We start from the raw sequence: 24,194 nt of genomic DNA on the forward strand, positions 1-24,194 counted from the left end.
GTTCAATAAAGGCTTGAAGCTAAGTAAGCATTTGGCACATATCCCTGTGTTTCCTAATGGGCGTATGCAGTGTTGTGTAACTATTTGCTGATACAGTCACACTTTGAATGTAGGAGATTTCACAAAATATTCTCAAGCCTCAGATATGAACAGAGGTTGATTTAATTATAAATAAAAACATTTAAATGCATAACTTATTGGTCCTAATAGAACTGACCCACGTACATATAGACACAACACAGACACTTTTTAGAATAAAAAAACAAAACAAAGATCAGTCAGTCCTGCATTTAAAGTGTCAATACGTTTAGTAAGAAGCCACTTTAAAAAGTTTGTCATTTTCTTGATCTGACAGACGGGTGCAATGAGAATTGCAATATTGGAACCACAGACCATAAGGCTTCAGTGCAGGCACACCGAATTAAATGAGGTAATCATCCAAATTACGTCAGCTCCTATAAATCGAAAATGGAATATCTGGCAAACCAATTTTGAACAGTGTCTTTAAATAAATATAATATGGGGGACCAGACCAATCACTTAATTCAAAGTAGCAGTCCATAAGGTGTGGCACCCTATATCACTTTATGACATTTAGGAAATTAGAAGTGGATCAGCATCTATTGTGAAAACTACTTGGCAACTGACCACGTTGTGCATTATTTGTGAAAACAATTTATGAAATCAACTAAATCAATCAATTCACATTTTAAATGTTAAACCTTGTGCAAAGAAATGCAACATGTCAAAGCCTGCACGACGATCACTGTCGGACTGAAGAACTCTCCTGTGATTTGAACTTCACTGACATGGAACATTTAACAAACACATATAGGCACCAAGCCCTTTTCTGCAAGACAATTGCAAGTGGAGCACTGACATCAAGGTTTTTGACGTAAAAAAAGTATCTTGGCTATTAAAAACATCAGCAGCCTTATAAACACTGCTCTGTCTTCAACTTTGCCTTTTCCCAACAGTATTTCTTCTGGGATGGTCACTTGAACCGGTGTTGACAAATCTGAATTATCTGTTTGTTTTTGAACATGCGTTGTGCTGACAGTTGTTCAAGCACAACTATTTCATCCAAGTGACATTCAGTCTGTTAATTTATCTTGATATTATTCCCATCACTGAGATGTAAGATGAGAGGATGTAATCCTCAAAATGGAATAGAACTGGGTAATTACTTTTTTACACTTCATTGATGTGTATTTGGTGCAACAACAAAGCTGCTATATCTCTTTTCATGATCTTAAAATCATCATTAAGAAACCTTAGAGATGGGCGTAATCACAGTGACAGTATGTGTAATCATTCACCACAACTCGACTCACTCAAGAAGGGCTTTGCCAGTCCAGTGTCATGAAATAAGTCTTGGTTCAGTTCAGTTCCTCACAGCAAAACATCGGACTTGATTTGGCAGGCTACACTGAGCCATCTGCATCAAAGGGCATCGGCATGTTGAAATGGGGTTGTTTTTATGAGGGTGGGGTTGTGTGGGTAAAGTAGGGGTATAGAGTTGGCATACCCTCCAGGTCGCACTGCCCATCACACTCATGGAGGGGACATTACGGAGATGTGCCAAGGGGCTGTGACTGTTGGGAAGACCCAGGCACCTTAGGAGGTTTGGCACTGCATCCCTCCGCCAGCGGGGAAGTCGTCGTCGTCCTCCACAAAGTAGTAGTGCCTCTGGTGCTGGCGCTCCCGGGCCGGGTCGCAGTCCTCCAGGTCAGCGTAGATGTACAGGTCGTCGTCCATGGCATCAGGCTCATCTGGCTCCTCTTTCCTGGGCAGGTAACGCTCAAGCTCCTTCAACTTGTTCGGAGGGAGGAAGTTTTCCTCTGGAAAGACAACCTGGAAAAAGAGCAAGAGATGTCATTCTCAATTTGGGCTTGATTGACAAATTATGCATACTCAAATATCAGATTTGACCAATCAGAAGCCAGGAAACAAAGTATGTTGCATGTTCAGAGATACTAAAACTCTGAATTATATTTCGGGCAGAGCAACTGGTTGAGAAATGGCAAAAATAAGTCTAGGCCAAATCGGTAAAGTGGAAACACAGCAGATCCACCATGATTTCATAATTAAGGGAGAAAGGGAAGTTTGAGAGAACACCCACCGTGAAGTGGATGATAAGACGGCCTTTCTCAAAAGGTCGGCGGTGCAAAGGCATTCCCTCATTCAAGACACACTTTATATCACCTGGCTTGATCAATTCTCCTGTTAAAAAAAGCAAAGTAATTCATACTTTATTTGGGCTCCTTCTATTGAACAGAAATACGAAATCAGATGTCAGGGTATGTATGGATGTCAGGAAAATACACACACATAGATTTTCTAAATCAGGACATTGGGCCTCATTGACCCATATCTTCCTAAGAATTTTCTTAACTGTGTTCTTAAGAAGGTCTTACGAAAACTCTTAGGCCGATTCACGAAAGTGTTCTTAAACCTCAGAATAGTTCACAGTTTTGTTCTTATCATGCTGAATCCCATTTCTTCTTAAGTTGACGGGATGTGCCAATTGTTCTTAATTAGCATAGGTAAACGCCCTGTCAATCCCGATAAAAGGGCATGATACTGCAGGGCCGTGTGCACACAAATTGAGGCCGAGGCACCAGCTTTCATTTGACCGTATATTGTAATACATGAGCAAGACAATTTGATTACCGTATATGACAAATGCTTTGAAGTGAAAGCACTGCTGCAGGAATTGAACAGTAAATGAGTCGTTATATTTAGTAGCTAGTATAAAAAGTGAAAAAGTGTTATTTGGTGTTAAATATTTATTCTAAAATACATGAATGTTTTGTAAAATAGTGGAATGTATTTTAGTAAAAAATGTAGTAAAAAATATCCTAAATGATAAAATATATATTTGTCATTTAAATTGTATTAGATTTTACACCTGCAGATATGATGAAAATGCAATAACCATTTATTTTGCACAAACAAGTCAGTTCTCAAATGTGCGTAAGAGTGCTCTTGAGTGTTCGTAGATTCTGTTCTATATTTTGGTGAATACCCTAATCTTCGTAAAAACTGCGTAAGTGGGTTTTAAGAACAAATTTCTTCGTAAGAACGGTTGGGGAATGAGGCCCATTGCTCAGATGGTTCACCATCTATAGAACCAAGTTCTAGTTTGAGGAAAATCTGCAAAGACAGGCCTTATTTTAAAGGCCAACAATAGTCCCGTTTCCATTACCGCGCCTGGAACTTGATTTTTACGGAAACGGGAATGTTTGTGCGTGTTTCCTTTTCAGGGATGCAAACAGAGGTATGGTCAAAAAGGAGTGAGATTATCGCCCCCGCAGGAAATATCATATAATTACATTTTGCCACCACCTCTGCCATCCAGGGCTCACCCTCTTCACACAAAAATGTTCTTTATATGAAAATACACTGTCCCAGTCCCTTTCCTTATTCTGTCTGCCTGACTTTGGCTGGTAGCTGGCTTGTCTTGACAGAGGAGATGGGCCACACTTTGGGTAGATATGATGGTAGCCACTCTCTCTGTGTGTATAGCACTCTGGCAGTGATTCAACAGAGCATGCACTCCCTTGTTATATGGGGGTTTTTTCCTGCCATTAATAAAATTAAAATGAAAACAGTGAAATTAAAATGAAAAACTCGTTTTGCCATTTAATTTTCAAAGTGTCAGTGCAATTATCCTGCCAAATTTAAAAATAAAATAAAATATATACATTTGGCTTTTAATTTTCCTGATAAACATGATACATTTGTGACAAAAATAAAAATAAATTGAAAACGTTTATTTGTCATTTCATTTTCATTACCATTCTGGTATATTACTGCCAAAAATGAAAATGAAAATGTTAGTTGGAAAATGAAAATGCAAACTTCACTTTGACTTTGCCTTTGCCTGACAATGCGCACAATGTATGCCAAAATGATAAATAAAATGAAAACTGACACCTGCTTGCGATTTATTTTCCATTTCTCGATTTTCATTTTCAAGTTCACAACATGCAAATGAGCTGCATTGTTAATGAGATGTATGTGGGTGGTGCTCTGGTGACGACAAATTAAATGCGCCTACCATGATCATGATTTAGCTTTAGATCAATAAACGCGGTTGGTTGACGGCAAGATGGCAGCCAGATCGGTCCAAGACGAGGCCGTAGCGGCCCTAGAGTCCCCTTGTATCACACGAGGCCGGCCCAGGCATATCAGGATATCCCTGCCGAGACGATTACAGCCTATGTGCAGTTAGGAATGACAGCAACAAAAATCGCGAGCCTGCTCAATTCGTCGGAGAGGACAGTACCTAAATCCAAGCTCCTGCATTCTACGCCGTACTGTCCTCTCGTCGGTCCAGTGGTGGGCCGGTCCTGGAGAAAATTGCCAGGGCCGAATTTTGCTCGCAGTCCGACCCTGCAGACATCAGTTACAGCTAAACTGATTACAAGTTAGTCTGTTAGCTTGTTGAGTTGAGGTAGCCAACACTGGATGAACAAATGTCCGCTAAAAATAGGCTTTTACTGATTAGAATTTCGTGGTATTAATTTATAATTTTGTGGTATTCATGTATCATTTCGTGGTATTCATCTATGGACGACACTAGGATTAGGCTGTTTTAAGAGATGTGGTGTGTTCATAATAAACATGCTCTCCATTTTCTATGGGAAGGCTTCAGCCTACACCCAGCCTACCCGCCTGTGCATAGCCTGAACGAAGCGTGAGTGGAAGACGATAAGCACTTTACAAAAAAAAGCAAGGCAGAAGTCAGTTAGGCTAGAGCTAAATTAAGCTGACTGAGTTGAGGTAGCTTACGCTGAATGAACAAATTTCCGTTAAAATAGGCTTCATAACTGGTTAAATTTCGATGGTAAAAATGAAACCTATAATGTAACATTTGATTTGGTGCAGCTATTCAAAGTTTGCGTATGGTCTCCATTGACTTCAGTTCACTATATTTGAAGGTAGCGTATGCCTATTTGCGTAAAATAGGTGATTCAAACATTTTTATTTTTATATGATAGACTCATTTAGATAGTAAGAATATTTAGGTTACTGTCTCTGCACGGAAGTAAATGATAATAAAGCTTTAGCAAAGGTGTATTAGTGTGAGGAGAGTATTTTCTGCAGCTGCTTTGAAATTTTAACATCTAATTAGTCTCGCGATCGTGAAGTAAAAGCTGCATATGGGCCTGTAACAAACTTCCAGAGGCTGGCGAGTTTGACCAGGGTCATTCAATTGTAATGGAAACACAAGGACTGAGAGGACTGTGTGAGAGCAGGTTACTGGACAAGTTCCCGCCTCCTAGGTTTTACCCCAAACACTCGTAATGGAAAGGGGCCTATTGCAACACAACAGTAGAGTTGTATTAGCTATAAAGTACCTGGATGGGAGGTGACGAGTAGAGTCCTGTTGTCCAATGTCTGGACAGGTTTCTGGAAGCCACAAAGAGCTTCCACCAGCTGCAGCTCCATTGTCATCATGAGGTTCTCTCCTTTTCTAGGAGCAAACCACAAACAGCAATAATGTGATCAACTCTCTAAGAGTCAACTCTCTGACAGATGTTTATGGTTCTTAGCGGACACTTTTGTCCAAAGCGACTTTAACAATACAAATAAAAATTGCATTATAGTCTCAAGATGATGCTGAAGAGCAGTGTGTGAATGGATAACTCTGAACTGCTGATGCTCATCAGAGACTTACACTGGTGGTCCCGAGCAGCAGGAATGCGCATGTAACCGTCATAATGTGTTCTGTGAGTTGCCGTTGCATTCTTATTCACCTGGTGAACACTGAGTGTTCCCTCTGGTCCAATACAATGATGATGTCACCTGGCTCCAAACCTGGTTCCTGGTCACCTTCTCCATGAAACACAACCTTCTGTCCATCTTTCATGCCTACGAATAACACACACACATTTACATAAGAAGATGAGAATGACAAACATGTCCATCAGCCTAATTTAGATTCTCTCCTCAAACCAAACACAGTCTTAACAAGAGGAAAACTCCCCCAACCTTTATCGATGTGGACTTCCAAGATTTTCTTCTGGCGGAGAATCTTGCGTCCTGTACAGGTTTTACAGCGATCTCGGTGACTCATGCGCTGACCTTGGCCCTGACAGGAGCCACACACGGTGGACAGCTGCTGCACCATGCCAAAGCCCAGCTGATGGAGCCGCACCTGCACGCCTGCTCCCCGGCACGAGGGGCACACCTCCAGCGCTCCTTTCCTACCCCCACGCCCTAGTACAAGAAAGGACACGCAAAGAGGAGCATGTTTTGTAAAGGTGCTTTTGAATATCCAAGGACCTAAATGACGGTGTTATGACTCATGATGACGAAAAGGTGAAGGCAATGAAGTTAGCGGGTACTACATTACCCGAGTGACATATTAGGCCTATATGTGGATACTAGGGCTGCACGATATGGGGGAAATTTCTAATTGAGATTTTTCTGACGGATATTGCGATATGCAATACGATTTTTTAATGGCAATGAATTCAGTTCAATATTCCAAATGTCTCTTTAATTCGTGCCACCCCTGATTGGTGAGCACGCCTGGTGCACAAGAAGCACAGCACCCACGACCGACTATGAAGCTCACTAATCAGAATTTCTGTGCCTCTCACACACAACGCACATCCACCAACCAGAAGTGGCAGTCAAGGAGGATGAAATGCATATAAAAGTGAATATGAAAGAAATGTGATCAAATTAACTGTGCATGATTATTTGTAGCTTTTGCGATTAGGTAATTGCGTTGGTTCATATTGCGATTGTGATAATTGTGCAGCCCTAGTGGATACTACAAGTGTGGACATTACATCATAGGGTGTGTTTCCTATCCGTGTTGTTCAATACCTTCACATCTTTCACAGATGACATTCTTCTGAACAGCTAGTTTCCTTGTGCTTCCATTATATAGCTCCTCCAAAGACACTGTAAGCTGGTGGACAATATTTTTCCCTTAAGAGAAAAAGACAAAATAATTTACCAGCATATGTTTATGTGAAAAAGAACAAAGGAAATACAATACTGTAAGTTATTCTTTACTTTGTATAAGCCATAAACGTATCTAACCTTTCTTTTCTCTGTGCATTCGCCCCCCTCCACCAAAGAACATATCAAAGATGTCCATGGGAGACCTGAAGACACCACCACCTCCTCCCCCTCCGTTGCCTCCCTCTTTGATAGCCTGTTCACCTCCACGATTATAAACCTCCCTCTTTTGGGGGTCAGAGAGTACTTCATACGCCTGGGAGATTTGCTTAAACTAGAAGAGAAGTACAGACAAGATTTTATTTTATTGTGATCTGTTACTTTAAAATTTGCCAAAATATATGGCTGTCCTTCACATTAAGTCTGCAATTCAGTTTTGTCAGAGGTTTTAAGCTTAATGTTTGAGATCAACAGCCAATCAAATTACACCTCTCCCCTCCGTGCTCCTAAAGCTCTGTTTACAGCCCTGCCAATGCCACTCTGTATGGTTTGAGAGGCAGATGCTGAATGGGCAGCTGGAGGACCAAGAGGAGCAATCTCAGGAAATGATTTTCAAGGAGCTCTGCCAGACATTAAAGGAGAAGTTCGGTGTGAAATTGACCTTAGCTGTACTGAAAGATGTTGCCGAGTACTCACATGTGTCCAATAGGCACCTTCGCTCACCCCCTAGCATTCCAAATTACGCCGTTTTTAGCCGAGTAGCTGTGGGGGCATAGCGTAGCCTATGCAACTAAATCGCTATTTTTACACCATTAAAAAGGTTCCAAGTAACTCCACACTGCATTGGTAGACTTCTGAGGGTCTTGGAACCTTTTTAATTGTGTAAAAATAGCGATTTAGCTGCATAGGCTACGCTATGCCCCCCACAGCTACTTGGCTAAAAACGGCGTAATTCGGAATGCTAGGGGGTGAGCGAAGGTGCCTATTGGACACATGTAAGTACTCGGCAACATCTTTCAGTACAGCTAAGGTCAATTTCACACCGAACTTCTCCTTTAAGTGTTTATCTAAGGACAGTCATGCATTTCACAAAAATATGCTCCTCGTCAGGACATGCCTCATGGCAAGCCTTCCCTACATGTAGCAAAGGGAGAAAACAGCCAAACAGGTGACTCCTGACGTCATCCACTACAAGCCAAGTCTGTTCTGCTCAACCCTCCTCACTCTTCTCTGGTGAAAAAGCTACTGCCTTTTTTTATCTTAACCCTGCCATCCCAAAAAGATGCACACATTTTTTAAGGATGGAAACATCACGTCACACTGAATAGCACAAAATAAAGCTTACAGAATCATATCACAGATAATTTGCAATCTGGTTAACATTTATAATATCTTATGAATCGAGTTCAATTGTAATATTATCCAACCTTCATATGGGTTTGTGTTCACAGCGTTACCACATTACTAAAAGCGACCTTTTCAAAATATTCTTGTTAATAAACTAAATTTCCCTCCTAGATGGCAATATTATCTGTTTTGGAGAGCTCTGATGGATAACTACTAGCAGCGTAAGCTAAAGGAAAAGGGGGAAACATTGAAATAATGGTACAGGACAAAACGTAGCTAGTAGCCACGTTTACATGGACACTTCTATTCCGGTTAGAAACGGAATAACGGCTCAATCGGAATAAAAGTTGTCACATAAACACCTCAATCTGAATGAAAACTGCTGATCCTATCAGAATTTTAATCGAAATGAAAGAGATGGTGTAGTCCGCTCCTATTCTGAATGAACACCCATGTATGGTCATTCGGATTGACTGCTGTATCTTCTCAAGGAAAAGTAGGCAACAATGGCTATTCCGATCAAAGATTCTAAAGCGCTTGAAAGCACCTGATCAAAATAGAACGCACCCCATGTAAACAGACCGCACTTTATTTTCAATCAGAATAGTTTAATAGAAATGACAAAAAAAAAACTGTCCACACTGTAAACCGTGGCTACTGATGCACAGCAAATAGAAAATCATAACCAAACTCATCATTACAAAAAAACAGAGCATAAGATTGTTTTACCTTATCTCCTTCTGTTGGGTTCTTGTCTGGATGGTATTTCAAGGCCAGTTTACGATAGGCTTTCTTCAACTCCTCTGGAGTGGCATTGGGCTTTACGCCCAACATGTCGTAAAACCCTGTTTCCTTCACCATCTTCGCCTAAAAAGTTGTTTGCACGATGTTTAAGATAAATAATAATGACAAAAACGTTACAAACTATATGGCATGATGTAACAGTAGACTGCTATAGTACATGTGCTCAGAAGATTAAGAACAATCTGACGTTAACCCGTAAAAACGTTTAGCGAAGTAGCCTATATTGCAACATCCCCTACACACTGCTTAAACTTCCATTTTCTGACAAGAGGTAACGTCAACGTTAGGGTTGCAAAGTAAGCCGTCCCCATGACAATATACAGTGTACTATTATTGACATCAGTCTTTTGGCAAACCATGGTGCAAAATTGACCCATCAGTAAAAATGTCCCGAGGGTAACTTATGACTGAAACAGAACGCGTTATTGACATAGAGCTAGTCTAGCTAGCCAACTTTGAAGCTAAATTGTTAGGGTTAATGCAGGTCAACTCATCATTAGTTGATGCTGATATTACCCATAGACTGTATATATACGGTCTATGATATTACCCAATAGCGTAATTGATAAGGTGAGTCCAGGAACCAATGACTTAGTGCTACAGATCATGGGTCCACGCTATCATTTTATGACTTTTCTGTCGATAACAGTAAACTTGATAACGTTAGCACACGTCAACTAACGCTAGCATTGGATACATGTGGTATATACATAAAAATGAAATCAGGTCTTATTGAAAGTTGATGTATCGATGGCGATCTAGCGATGACTAACGTTACCATTAACTTATTCGATGTGCTCAGGGGCTGACCAACAAAAATAACGTTAACACGTCTCCCACGGTCTTGCTAGCTAGCCAACACTCATTGCCTAACGTTAATCCCATGACTAGCTTAGCTGCCTGAACAGCAAGCCAACGCTCTTCATCAGCAAATCAAAATGTTTAACCGTCCACGTGTAAAATATAGACAAAAAGCCATACCTAACAGTCGTTTATACAGTTTAGAAATCAACTCAGCTCGGTAATTCAGTTGCTATGGCTACAGACTTCCAGAATCTTCTTCTGACTGACCCACCAAGAGGAAGTTAAGTCATTTTAGAGACGAGTGACCGTCGCAGGAAGTGCATCATAACAAAGGGACACCAGACCCTCTTGCTTGTAACTTGTAACAGCAATCTGCAACAATCTTTCTGCTTTGGCTGTACTAGACATTCTCTGGCTGTACCAAAGACGGTTGATAACCAGAGTTGGTTAACTATAGAATCTTGTACAAAAAATTAAAAAAGGATACCTTATTGTAACGCCTGTAATATTGTGATAGCTAGCTAATGTAGCTAAGTTCTTTCCACTGCGGCAAGTTCAGTGAGTTGCAAACAAACGTATGCAACATAGGCTACTACATAAGGAATGCCCTCGTGTTGGTTAGTAAGTGAGGATGACAGTCATAAACCAATCAAGTTACCCCACCTGGAAGCAGTGTTTTTGGGTCGAGGCCCGGAGACGAAAATAAAAGACCAGAAATGCTCAAGAGAACAAGGTAAGATGCTTGAGACCACGGACAGATTGTTGAGTAGACCTTGTTACATTTGCCTAGCCTGGCTTTGTACTGGCCGTAGTTGGAAGATGGAACGCTTGAATTGTGTCTTGAACTGTGTCTTCTCACAGTTGAGCTGAAGGCAGACCACAACAAGGGATACATCATTGTAAAACAGGTCAGTGCAGTAAAACGGTAGTAAAACTACAGACCCCGTCAATTATCAAAAAAATGGTTTGGTGGTGAACTGAACAGAACTTGAACTTTTCTCTCTCTCGATATTTTTGGATAGTTGGGCGTCAATCCTAGCAGTGTTGATATGGCAGTCATTGGAAGAGGAAACCAGGTAGAAATGCAAAAATGCATTCATACATTAAAACTTGTCCAACAGAAATGTCCTAATACAATTCTACTGAATTTGACAGGTGATATACTGAATTTGTCATTGTCATTGAATCATTACAATGCTGGGACCTGGATACAAAATTGTTCATTTCCTTGGTGTCCAATGTTTCGCCTACCTCTGCTGCCAGGTGAAAATGAGGACTAAACAGCGGCTTTGCTTGGTCAACCAGCTTTATCCATACACTGCATGTTTCAAGGAGGACTCCTCTGGCCTGTCTAGCAAGAACAGTTGTAAAGGCTCCAAAAGACCCCACCAACACGAGGAATCAGGAGAGGCTGCCCATGATGGGGCTCACAGAAATAAACAACCAACACTTGAGCACACAGTGCAGGATACTACCCAGCATGTACATGCAGCCAAAGGCCCAGGCCAGTCTGGAGGATCAAGTGCTGCTCTTGCCCTAAAAAAGCCTGAGCATTCCAATGCCCATATGGTGAGAAGCATGCATTCCTAACAGCAATGTCTATGCCACTGAAGAATATTTATCAAGTTGTCACAGGACATTTGCATTGTTTTCAGTGTAATCTTTATGAAAGCCATTGATTACAGGAAGGTGGAGGCCACTGGAGTCAGGGCTTAAAGGCGTCAATGCAGGACCCAAAAATGCAGGTATGCGTGTCATTTTGACACTCAGTATTGATGTGTCAGTGTCATGAACAAGACTCACTGAAGCAGCCCCTCTTCTTCCCGTAGGTCTATAAGGATGACCGCGTGGTCGTCATTAAGGACAAGTACCCAAAGGCGCGGTACCACTGGCTTGTGCTGCCCTGGGAGTCCATCCCCAACCTCAAGGCCCTCCGAGCTGAGCACAGGGACTTGCTGGTGCACATGCAGGGTGTGGGCCAGAGGATGGTGGAGCAGTGTCCAGCTATTCAGCTTCGCTTTCGCCTGGGCTACCATGCCATCCCCAGCATGAGGTGACATGCAAATACGCATACTTTTTACATGGTCAGTGCTGTATATATAGGAAAATGCTTCTGTTAGGTTTTGTATATAAGATTTTTTTTCAGGGGTGCCAATAATTGTGAGCAATAATTGTGTGTTTTTGTTAAAAATATTTATTTCTTTGAGATTTTCCTTTTAAATAAATAAAATAAATTTGCTTTCCTTCAAGGTTGATTTTTCCTAATTTATTTCATTGTGAGATTAAAATAAATCACCAACAGATTATTTTTTATACCGTTTTTTAGTCAACTTTAGCAGAGGTGCCAATAATTCTGGAGGGTACTGTAAAAGTATGCCTTGTACTATATTTATTTGTCAGTGTTAGTTTAAATGTTTTTGTATACAATTATTGCAGTGAATCCTAATCTCTGTAACAGCAACATATTTGACCCATCTGTCAGGCTCTCTCACTGACCAGTTACTTAACATTTAATGTGTGGTCTGTAATTTTAATCCAGTAGGCAATACCTTGAATGAAATTCTGCACATTGCTCCTCAGGGTCCTCTCACTCTTTTCTATGCTAAAAAACCCTTGGTTCATTCCTGGCTCAAGTGGCAAAAGTGTGTTGGACTGAGCAATACAATATGTCATTAATAAGGCTGTAATAATAACTTTTCATTGATCATGTCCTTTCATGTTTTGCAGCCATGTCCATCTTCATGTCATCAGCCAAGATTTTGACTCGCCATCCATGAAAAACAAAAAGCACTGGAATTCGTTCACTACAGATTACTTCATTGAATCTCAAGGTAAAATGGTCAAACACACTGATTGGAATCTTTACTATGTACTCACAGATGCTATTCATCCAGACATATCACCCCAGCCATATACATAACATATACATCCTGGTAATGGTCTGCCTCCAGCAATCAAATGATTGCAGCTTGTTCTGACTTGTAATTCTTTTGTGTCATCAGAGGTAATCACCATGCTGGAGCATAATGGAAAAGTGAGCGTAAAGGAAGGGATGGCGGAGCTGTTGAAGCTGCCTCTGCGTTGCCATGTGTGTGAAAAGGAACAAGCCACCATACCCAAACTGAAGGAGCATCTGAAATGCCACTTCACAGTCTGATCTCAGTTCAGTACAGACCTCATTTTCATGGTTATCCGTGTTACACTATTCTGTATTTACTGGACTCTTGTTGTCCTACAGTACTTCATCAGAGCTGTAATTATGTTTTCAAGTATTTGAAGCTGTTGTATTGCAGAGTAATGCTGCATAAAGTTAGTTTGTTCTGTTTATGATGAACGCTTTTACTAATAGTTGTAACAACAAATAAATACATTTGTGTTTCCTAGAACTTGTAGTGACTATAGACATTTTGAGTCTGAGTGCATAACACATGGTGAGGGATAAAAACAGAGTTGAACATTTCTAGCTGCGGATCTAAGTAGAAACAGAGCCGTATATAGCTCTATATACTGCTCTGAGTAGAAAAGGGTTATGCTGCCCTCTAGTGGTCAGTTGAAGAAACTGAAATTTACGATTGCAGTTTACCTGTAGACTAAATATGTTTAAGTGTGTTAAAGATGTTAAAGAATATGAGTTAAAGAAAGTCATGGATGTTTTAAAATATAATCAATAGCTTTTAATAACTTTGAACAAACACTCCAGTAAGTAGAACAATTTAACACATATCTATAAACACTATTCTGATACAAAAAATGAATAAAAAGTTAAGGCAGTCAAGTAAAACTTTTCGCTTCGAGTGCAACACACTATGACTGTTTCAGGACATTAAAGGCTGCATTTGGCATTAGAACATGTCAGAAACCATTTCACCTGGAATGCAACACACTGACAGTTTCAGGATATTAAAAGGTGCATTTGGCATTAGAAAATGGCATCAAGGATTGAGGTGTGTTGCGGTGTCATTTGTTTCATCAGGTCCAGCCAAACCTACCTACCTCTACGTGCCTAAAATTGAGAACAGAAACAGATGAGTATACGATACATGTTTAATTTATTAACGAAAAGTGATTCGATGCCTAAGACTATGGCATGATAAATGTACTTGGGAAACATTACTCACCATTGGTGTCAGTTCTTTGCTGCCACTTGAGGCATCCCGCTCCATTGCCTTACGGCTGTTCTCTACAAACTCCTATACGAGTAAAGAACACCCTCAGTCATTCACACAGAACTCGCATGCTTGTCCAGTCAAGTCTCCGCTTGGTAACAGATATATCTCCATATGTCCCATTCTCCCCCACTCACCATGAGAGCCTTCTCCATATAGTACTCTTTGCCACGACTCCCATCATTGTACTTGGAGTCGATGGCAAAGCAGAGGAAGAGCACATCCACCACCATGTCATAGACTGACAGGAAGCAGTGGGCAACCAAGTAGGCAAATAGACAGGCAATAATCACGGGTACTACCCACACTGTGTATTCTTGCTGGTACCTCAGAGTAAGGACACCCACAAAAGCTGTGCATGACACAACCAGCACCTGCAACAATATAAAGACCCTAAATTAGACGTCAGTGGTTTATTTTCATTATAAATAGACAACACATTCAGTACATTCTACTCACGTTAACAATTCATATAGGCATTGGATATGAAATTAGAGGTAGATACATTTGCCTCAACACTCCTCACATTTGATAATGTACCCCATTACAATACCTTTCCAAGGAAGAGGATGAAGGTTCCCACGGTATTAATGACAGCCACACGAACAACATTCTCCACCATGATAATAAATGCATCTTGGGCAGATGTGCAGAAACTTGTACTGTTGATGGCAGTGGCTGTATATGCGTTCTACAAGTGATAAAAAAATAATGGAATTTAAAACTAGAGTATTTACAAATAGTACAACTAATTTGGCATGCATGTTACATTTCGGTATTCATGATGAGAAATTTTGAATACATATATTTTTGCAAACGGGTGCACACAATCCAAAATATGTTGTAACAGGTGCCAGAGAAAACGTGTCAGAGAGAAGTATGTATAATGTGTAACTGGAAATTCTGTTCATTGTTGCTAAGTCTACTGGTTACTTTGATGCATAGAGGTATAGCCTCTGTTAAATAAGTTCAACCAGTTATCTTTGTACATTTTAAGTCATCAAGTTTTTGCACGTTTTTCAATTGTCTAGGAGCGCTCCCTGATTATAAAAGTATGCATTATGCATCAACACGAGTGAACAAATAGCACTTACTTGGTTCAAGTACTGAAGGCACTTCTTAAGACACCACAGACAGCATATGCATGCTTTGAGCATACAGCGAGCACAAGCATTTTCCTACAAAATGCAATTTGACAATGCATGGTTAACATTTGTCTTTGTAGAGCAATTTCTACTGAACACTCCTGCCCTCTCACGTTTACTCACTTTCCCTTTAAGCTGGGTGTGGATGTAGGTGAGGATGAGGCGTGGAATCTCCACCAAAGTGATGATGAAGGCCCCTTTGGCCACAGTGCCCAAGTGGTAGCGTGCCAACCTTAGGACTGAGGTCAGGATTGGCATCACAGGCAGCTGAGACTTGTTCCTGCACAGTATAGGTGAAATGGCAGTTTTATAACAGTGTTTATACTACAAAAAACTGGCAATCAACTGGCACTTCTTGGTCTGGGGTTTGTTAATGTGCATACAAAATATGCCTTTCAAGCCAAGAGTCAATGATCTTAATGGTTTTATTATGGCCGCCGCTATCGTAGCGGTCATATATGGATTGTCAAAGTTTTGTTCTTCTTTCTTTTCTTCCGTCATCTACTTCCTGAATTTTTGGTCAACAATACCCGGGACACAGTCGCACTAATGTTCGCTAATGCAATGGTTTGCTGATGGAAGATATACAGGGCACCTGTGTCTACGATGCACTCTAAACATCAGGCTAGGACATTTCTGCTTGCTAAATAGGGTTTTCTGCTGATGACTCGCCCACAGTCCACCAAAAAGTCTACACAAAATAAATGTGAGCATCTGAGCTAACGTTCATTCCCAAACACTCACTAGACTACTATATATAGTTTGACAGCATATGCATGATGCAAGATGCTTGGATGATTATCATGTCTGACATCAACAATTAAGGCTCCTTGTATGCAGTTTGCTTGCATAAAATGATTCCGCAGATTTTGCAACAACACGCCAACAAACACGGGTATGCAGTGTCCATTCAAAACTATAAATGCAATTCCGAGGAATTACACGAGGGGATGCAGTCTGCTGGTTAGGGTGTTGGTGAGGCTGTTGAGCTTGCTGCTAGCTGTTTGGTAGGGTAATTGTGATACCTGCAAAGGTGCTTTTGGAGTAACCCAATTTGAATCTTGTGTGACATGGCATTCTTGAGATATCATACTCAAGGTGTTTTTGACCTTGACATTTGACCTTCAACCTCCAACTTCAACTCACTTCATCTTTGAGTCCATAAAAAACCCAGTTGAATTCCTCACAGGTGACACCTGTGCCAGTGTTCTGATTAGCCTGGGAACTGCTCTGAGAACTACTTAACGAGCGCAGCTGGCTCTATTATGACATCACAGCCCCCATTCAAGTCTATGGGGGAAAAATACACTTTTAATTACAAATATCTCAAAAAGTATAAACTTCTCAAAAATGAAAAATGACGGTAAAGCCTTGGAAGATCTACGGAACGGTGCTTCAACCAAATTTGTACGTTAAGTGGTTTAGGCTGAATAGCGCGCACAAAAAGGTAAAAAGAAAAATAATAAGAAGAAGAAGTCTCCGGATTTCAATAGAGGGGATGCATCCCCTCTAACAACGAAAAAATGTGCAATAAACTGACAATTGGAATAGCCCAGGCTATTTTGGACTTAATAAAAAAACGACAATTCCGGCTGCAAAGTCCCAAATTGAAACGCGCGATACGCTAATGGTATGTTTCAGAATGCCACACAGCTACAGACAATGATTGGCAGACAGAGCGAGATGTCACTTATGCTGCCTATCAGAGACCGTTTTTAAGTCACATCGTTGCAAATTTCATATGATGTATCATTCCACAAAATGGTTTGTCATCTCTATCCTGAAGTTATTCAATAGGCTTAACAATAAATATAGCCATAACTGAAAATAGCTGTTAGGCTTATATCATTTTGATCTGTAAAAAATGTCACATGAAGCCATGCCTAAAGTCTGTTCACTGAACATTTATTAAAGGCTAATGTATTATAATATATTCATTATTGAACGCTTAGCTGGAATGATATTTTTCCCTATCATCTTATTTTTAAAGCATGCCTACCTGCGGGCATGCAATTGGGCTATGGGTTTTCTACAGGAACAGCATGTTTGAACGGGCACTGCAAGTATAAACTGCTCACAATGTAGTTTATGGCAATATGGTTATCACAGAACAAAGACCTATTTTATTCTTATTCTTTCTATTCTATACTCTCTTTTATTTTAAACAAATAAATTGCTGTTTATGAAGAGCATTTCATTAGGAATCTAGATAGTTAGGCCTATTCAAATACATAATGCCCCACCTTGATTAGAACCTTGTTATGGGAGAACATTTTTACATTGTGTTTGTTAAAATGACTATCGGCCGATATATCGGTTATCAGTTTTTGAAAAAACTCAAATATTGAAATATTGGTAGGTTATCACCCTTCAAAATCCCATATCGGTCAGGCTCTATAGGACATGGAGACAAACTGACATTCACACACACGCAAGCACACAGGCACACACACACACAGGCACACACACACACAGGCACACACACACAGGCACACACACACACAGGCACACACACACACAGGCACACACACACACAGGCACGCACACACACAGGCACGCACATACACAGGCACGCACATACACAGGCACGCACATACAAGCATACACAAAAGTTGCAAGAGTAGGGGGTTGAGTAGGAGATGGAGACAAATTAACAATCATGACAAGCGGGAGAGGATGTACAGGACTAAGCAGCGGTCATATTTTGTACCGCTATGCGGTACATCTAGTTGGAAATCTATTAGCCGTATTGTTCTGTGCAGAATCTGTGTTCAAAGCTAAAAGTGTGTTTGAATTTGTGAAATTAATCGTGATAAATCACAGCAAAACTGATTAATTAGTTCATTTTTGTGATCGTTATTACGATTACATTTATGCCTCAGTAGACCTCTTTTCCTTGAGATGCCATGTCCCTTACCTGGTGAAGTAGTAGGTGACCACAGCGCCAGCCACAGTCATTTGCTGGCAGGCCAGGATGAACTCACTGACCCAGATGAGGCCCACGGCATGGTACCACACCGTGTACTGCAGCGGCTCAGCCAGCTTGAACTCCACCGTTTGTGTGTCTGGATTCAACACAGGGTTTCCTGTGGAGACAAGAGGGCTATGACTGGTGGGGTGGCACCATAATAGTGTCACTAATCTCAGATTCATCTTACTGCTAAGGATTTCACGATTTGTATTATTTGACTGAGTACAGTGCTGGTGCTAACATTACTGCTAGTAGTAGATGTTGGAAGCAAGTGTTTCATATCTATATGGTCATCTAGAGCAGATGCTTAGTACAGCTGTTCAGATCTCATTTTCAGTGAAGTACTTCCATACATAGGAATGTCTAGCCCATTTAGCCTTTACCAATTTTATCCACAGCTAGTTGACTGCTGCCTATTAGGCCTACTACACAATTAATCAATTTTGAATCAAAATCATAATTTCAACTCCTCCAAATTAGCTAATTGCAAAGGCAACTCCTTGTGTGGAAGCATGCCAAATTGAAGAATGTGCCTCAAGGCATCCTTGAAATATAGGTTCACGGAAATGGGACAAACAGTACTTGTGGTCACAATGACTTTGAACTTTGACCCCCAAAATCTAATCAGTTCGTCTTTGAGTCTAATTGAACATTTGTATCAAATTGAAGCACATGCTTGAGGTGTTTTTGAGATATCGCTAAGATAGAGACAGACCGACATACGGACGTTTGGATTCTCAAATCTCAATTAAGATTGGTGAGCAAAGTCAAATGCACTCGTAGATTTGTCTGGGTTTACCCAGGCTAACAACTTACCTGAAGTTCCTAGAGACAGGAGCACTCCAACCCAACACACCCAAAAAAGCAAAAGGGACATACACGTCCACACTGGCTGCAAGGCTAGCAAAGGTATATGAGTGAAGACATTCCCTGCCACATGGAACAAGGCAATGGTAAGAGCCACTCGCTTCCTCAGGAAGACAATCAACAGCAGGAGCACCACCTGGAAAAAGACCATCCTGAGCCTTAGAGTAATATAACATTTGCCGACAGCACTCTGTCTTTACTTTACTCTCATTATTGTATAAATGCAAAAATGGCTGCTTTGTTAAACATGCTAACTCAAATAGATAAATGATAGTAGATGTGAACAAATTTTAACCTACTTTTTCTATTTTCTAACTTCTTAGTATTTTGTATTTTGTCTAAACATGCCTTCATTCCTGACAAGCAGGTTACTCTATAGGTGAATCTACATCGAAATGATATTTGGAAAGTTTTACCGTAAACACTGTGGCTGTGATTGCATAGGCAAGGAGACCCTGGGTGTTGTCTTGAGCTATCGCTTGTTCAACAGGTGAGGTGGAATTAGTAGACTTCTTAAGGTCTACATACAACCACCATAAAACACCAGTGCCAGCTGAAACAAAAGGAGAAAAGGATTTCCCTTCACACCGGACCAAGATGAACGATACGGAACAATCTTAATTTTGAGAATTCTAATCTAAATCTTTTTCAAGATAGAAAGGAATACAAAGTGATAACATGGCAAAAAGAAACAAGAATTCTATTGTGTGCAGACTTTTGCTGATCATACCGATGGAGCCCAAGACCACAAGTACTGTGAGAATCATCACCAGTACGGCAGAGATGTATCTGATCACCACCATAAGAATCCCTGAGAGAACTGTGGAGAGCAAAAGACAAGCACCATATGCACTGCACATCTCTCCATAACAAATAAAGACCAATATGTAATAAGGTGAAAAATATTTGATACCATTAATCCATGTAAAACAAAAATTCATGTAAACATCCATATTTGATACTATTAATCCATGTAAACAGTTGCACAGTGCTCTACTGGTAGACCACTAGCCTAATTGATGGCCATACCTATTGAGAGCATGCAGAGTCCAAAGATGATCTCCTTTGAGGCCATAACGCCGGCGGCAATCCTCTGGAACACGTTCTCACTGACGGAGTTGACTATGGCCTGAGCAAACTGGGCGTAGCAGCTGACATCAACTGGGACACAGCGGTTGAGCCGAGCCTTGCTGCAGAGGTAGATATAATCATTTAACAAAGGGCCATTTTCTTTGTCACATACTCACTCTTTAAATCAAGCTCAAAACATTGATAGATAGATAGATACTTTATTGATCCCCAAGGGGAAATTCAAGGAAAACTTTGCTTCTGTCATACAAAATTGAAATATTATTAAAAAACGTATGCTAAGGAAAGGCACCCTAATTTTTTTCTGCAAGAGGCAGGAACATGAAATTTGGTGTAATACCTCTTGGAACAAGCTACACATGACAAAACAAAAAATTATGATTGTTCATATTTATCATGGCATCAGTGGACAAAGTTGAGATTTAAAAAATCACAAAATTAAGTTCAACAATCATTTGATATGATGATGAATGTTAGATTTACACTGAAGTAACGGATTCTGTTACAGGGAAGTAACATATTCTTAAAATTCTACTTCTGACTCCAACAGTACCACCACCGGTACAACTATGCTGTAAATCCTTGTCGTTTCTGACATACAGCCATTTCTATTGTCATACTGTTTTCAGTATTTCTAAAAACACAGGTGGAAATGCATGTTCCTGTGATCACATGGTCAAAAGATCATGCATTTACACCCCACATAGGCCCAGAGAAGAATTAATTATAAACAATATTTTTCTATTTGGTTTTAGGACCATTTAGACTTGATTAGAAATGTAGCTCCATTACTGAGTTTCGGACTATAATATACATGTTTTCTTCAGCATTGCCATTGTGCAGACCTTAAAGCCATTTTATATGCTATTCTTCTGGGGATAAAAAAAAGTTATTCAATACATGTGGATTTGTTTACAAGCCGAAAGATAGGAACCGGCAAAGATAATCTCCAAAGGGCTATGTCGACCACAAATAAGTATAAGTATATATACTCTTTTGATCCCGTGAGGGAAATTTGGTCTCTGCATTTATCCCAATCCGTGAATTAGTGAAACACACAGTGAGGTGAAGCACACACTAATCCGCAGTGAGCGCAGTGAGCTGCCTGCAACAACAGCGGCGCTCTGGGAGCAGTGATGGGGTTAGGTGCCTTGCTCAAGGGCACTTCAGCCGTGCCTACTGGTCGGGGTTTGAACCGGCAACCCTCCGGTTTCAAGTCCGAAGCGCTAACCAGTAGGCCACGGCTGCCCCCACAAATACTAGGCTTTTGCACCATTTTTGTAAAACGGATAGGGGGGAGAGCAAAGTTGCCAGGCTGGTTTGTTTAGGCTACTTTCAAAATTACTTTGAAGCTGTTCTACTAAGGTAAAAAACTAGGATGCCTTTAAATCCTTTTTTAAAGCCAGGTCAATATCTCTGAAACGTTTTATTGTCCTCCCTTTCACCCACATTTGTTGAAATGCAGTTGCTTTTACAGGTTTCAAGATACAGTGCAATGAAATGTAAGGATTAGATTTAAAACATATTTTATTCATATTAAAGACCCCATAGGGAAATCCCAAAGTTCTGCAAAATGGCAAAACTAGACTAAGAAATGCATTAAATTATGGTTTTCTTTTACTAATGTATAAGAGTCCAGGCTATATGTGTATCAAATATTATGAATATATGAAATGATGAACCTTTTTTGCAGACTTTTTTCATTAAGAAACAAAACAACACAAAAAACATATGCCCATGCAACTAGAAATAGTATGTCAATAGAAATAGAAATCTCTACTCAATAAAAGGTAAGCTGCAGACAGTTGCATTATTGATTTCAGTGGGGAGCATCGTACAACATGTATGCAGTCTTCTGTACCATACCTGGGCTTAACAGGCAGTTGTGGACAGCCGGTTGCTTTGTCAGGATGGCTGGGGTAAGAGGAATGCTCTATGTCATATCTACAAAGTTTTGACCCTAGAAATAAAAATCAAATGTTTACAACATAGTGCTGAACTGACATGGACTGAATACTGAAGTCACAGCTTTAAACAAAACTACATCAAAAGATACAGCAGATTTTGTGGTCCTCACCATTCATAATTGCAAACTTTCTGACATCCTCAAGGGTTTTTAGTTCCTCTTCTGGGCATTTTGACACACACAGAGCTATTGACTTGATCTTCCTATTAACAAGGTCAATCTTACAGGGGTCCAGGAAGAACACAAACCTACAGGGTTCCAATGAAGATTATTATTTCAATAAGGGCACTTGGATACTCCATCTCATACTGAATATCCTACAGTTAAGAAAAAGATGACAGATGAAAGGAAAATTGTGCAGGTTTTCAAACAGTATGCACTAAAAGTGAGTTTGAGTAAAAGTTTTGAGTAAAACTAATAACAAAACAGCTGAATCCAAAGATCACTATAGCCATATTCATGTCTTGTAACATTGTGTCTTGGATGCCTACATATCTGTATACCTAGTATTTGCTACAACAGAAAGGTGAAACAGATGACTCACTTTCTCTGTGTGAAATCCCCTCCATTTTGAGGAATGTCTAAAGTCTTGCTGTTGTTTTGCCCACATATGTTCCCATAGCTGTCATATCCCTTTACCAGTCTGGATGTACCACCCATGGCAATTGATAATCCAGTTATTATAACCTAGTATACACAAAGTACACAAAACCAGCATGAGCAAAGGACCATATATGACTTTTGATTAAATATTTAAGATCTGAAAAATCAAACAGTTGATTGTGTGGTGATATAATGCAGTATATCAAAATCAGCTGATTAACCTGACACTCACCATGCCAATGCAAAACAAAATGAAAAAGATGAGCCAAGGTATGTCTGTGACACTTCTCTCCTCCAGTGGAGTCCATTCAGTCCTTTTCTGTAAACAAAAACAAATTATGTTAGCAGACATGGCATTGCTTTTTTGGATTTAAATATTTGTCTAAAAAAGAAAACGTTAAAAGGGTTTTGTTGCAATTCAAGTTTTGTGAAAGTTATCTAGACTACTGTGGTAGTAGCCTCGGCTAGTAGGCTACACAGCCAATGTTAATAACAGCTGTCTATGTTTAACCAGGATGATGGCCAGGCTATTTTATTCTTAGTGACACTAAAGCGCTAAAAAAATTGTACTAAGGCAGGCCAAGCCAACCTAATAAGCAACGTATAGACTGCCCCAATTTCAAATGACTCAACATTAGACAACATAGCCTAAACATCTTGGAGAGGTTCATAAAACACCAGCCCCTTCCTAGATCGTGCCAGTCTACCAGAAGAACACCAACCCACATGTCTATATACAAATGGCTGATAGAACTAGAAATTAGGATCTTATGGTACCATCGCTATTGTGCATTGTCTACGAGGAATGCATAACTCTCCAGTTGTTGAAGCTCTGACTGACTGCGGACGACGATAGCGTATGTTTTAGAGTGCACAATTTCCAAAAGTTTAAGTTAGCTAACGTTTGTGTAGTTTAAGATTTTCAAGTTCCGCAACAGAGAAACAATGACGTTGATATATATATTTACCTCTTTGTTGCCAAAACACGCCATTGCCTGCAAGAATTCACAAAACGTAGGCTATCGAGGACTTCCGCCTTTCTTCCCCACTTAACAACAACAGATATTCTGGAAGGTGTTACGTTTTTGAAGAATCGTTGTAGAGGATAAACCGACTTAACAGTCCATATTCTGGCCTTGAATTTTTCTCTCTCTGCTTTTCTTGTTTACGATATGCCACCACTGGGTCTTCTCCTCGGATCTACCAGGCTACAAACCAACCGCAACCACATAGGAAGAAGACAGAAACCGAAACTTGATGATGGCACTGTTGTAAGGATATTCGGGGTAACGCCTCTCAAGTAGTATCTAGGCATTTTGTGACAGTTGTTGACCTGCAAGGGTTCACATGAGAGAATATTTTTCTGGGTATTAGAATGTAGGCCTATGCAAAAAAGCATGGTCTTGAAAAGTTCAACATGTGCTCGAGATGACTGAAATTGTTCTCTCGAAGAATAGTTCGTGCTGACGTTGTTATCTTTCTACATTTTCCCTTGCAATGAAGTGGCA

General features: G+C 40.2%; 3 protein-coding genes across 6 annotated transcripts; 1 reads left to right on the forward strand and 2 right to left on the reverse strand.

Moving 5' to 3' along the window:
- Positions 1-144: 144 nt before the first annotated feature.
- dnaja1 (DnaJ heat shock protein family (Hsp40) member A1) lies at positions 145-10,158 on the reverse strand. The gene is made up of 9 exons (XM_076294145.1): positions 10,057-10,158; positions 9,001-9,138; positions 7,066-7,258; positions 6,847-6,951; positions 6,001-6,228; positions 5,766-5,880; positions 5,367-5,482; positions 2,123-2,223; positions 145-1,854 (listed from the first exon to the last, which is right to left on the reverse strand). The coding sequence occupies exons 2-9, from the start codon at positions 9,130-9,132 to the stop codon at positions 1,618-1,620; spliced, it is 1,227 nt and encodes a 408-aa protein (XP_076150260.1). The 5' UTR covers positions 9,133-9,138; positions 10,057-10,158; the 3' UTR covers positions 145-1,617.
- A 60-nt stretch (positions 10,159-10,218) lies between these two features.
- On the forward strand, positions 10,219-13,265 carry aptx (aprataxin). 4 transcript variants are annotated; one of them, XM_076294149.1, is made up of 8 exons: positions 10,219-10,612; positions 10,741-10,787; positions 10,902-10,955; positions 11,143-11,448; positions 11,565-11,624; positions 11,709-11,932; positions 12,607-12,710; positions 12,882-13,265. In XM_076294149.1, the coding sequence occupies exons 1-8, from the start codon at positions 10,483-10,485 to the stop codon at positions 13,034-13,036; spliced, it is 1,080 nt and encodes a 359-aa protein (XP_076150264.1). In that variant the 5' UTR covers positions 10,219-10,482; the 3' UTR covers positions 13,037-13,265. The 4 variants fall into 4 exon arrangements, with proteins under 4 accessions (XP_076150264.1, XP_076150267.1, XP_076150266.1 ...); XM_076294152.1 differs by lacking the exon at positions 11,143-11,448 and having other exon boundaries at positions 10,902-10,991; XM_076294151.1 differs by lacking the exon at positions 12,882-13,265 and having other exon boundaries at positions 11,709-11,963; positions 12,607-12,692.
- A 273-nt stretch (positions 13,266-13,538) lies between these two features.
- On the reverse strand, positions 13,539-23,936 carry LOC143134070 (choline transporter-like protein 1). Its single transcript, XM_076294148.1, has 16 exons — positions 23,655-23,936; positions 22,919-23,005; positions 22,628-22,770; positions 22,195-22,331; positions 21,984-22,077; positions 20,058-20,218; positions 19,759-19,848; positions 19,445-19,581; positions 18,978-19,164; positions 18,108-18,276; positions 15,314-15,470; positions 15,140-15,223; positions 14,599-14,736; positions 14,183-14,419; positions 13,998-14,069; positions 13,539-13,882 (listed from the first exon to the last, which is right to left on the reverse strand). The coding sequence occupies exons 1-16, from the start codon at positions 23,676-23,678 to the stop codon at positions 13,865-13,867; spliced, it is 1,935 nt and encodes a 644-aa protein (XP_076150263.1). The 5' UTR covers positions 23,679-23,936; the 3' UTR covers positions 13,539-13,864.
- Positions 23,937-24,194: the final 258 nt, after the last annotated feature.

This window comes from Alosa pseudoharengus, unplaced genomic scaffold (genome assembly GCF_046254945.1).
Source record: "Alosa pseudoharengus isolate Yale_2024_CS ecotype anadromous, Long Island Sound unplaced genomic scaffold, YU_APseudo_1.1 YU_APseudo_1.1_scf_2, whole genome shotgun sequence".
Lineage (NCBI taxonomy): Eukaryota > Metazoa > Chordata > Actinopteri > Clupeiformes > Clupeidae > Alosa > Alosa pseudoharengus.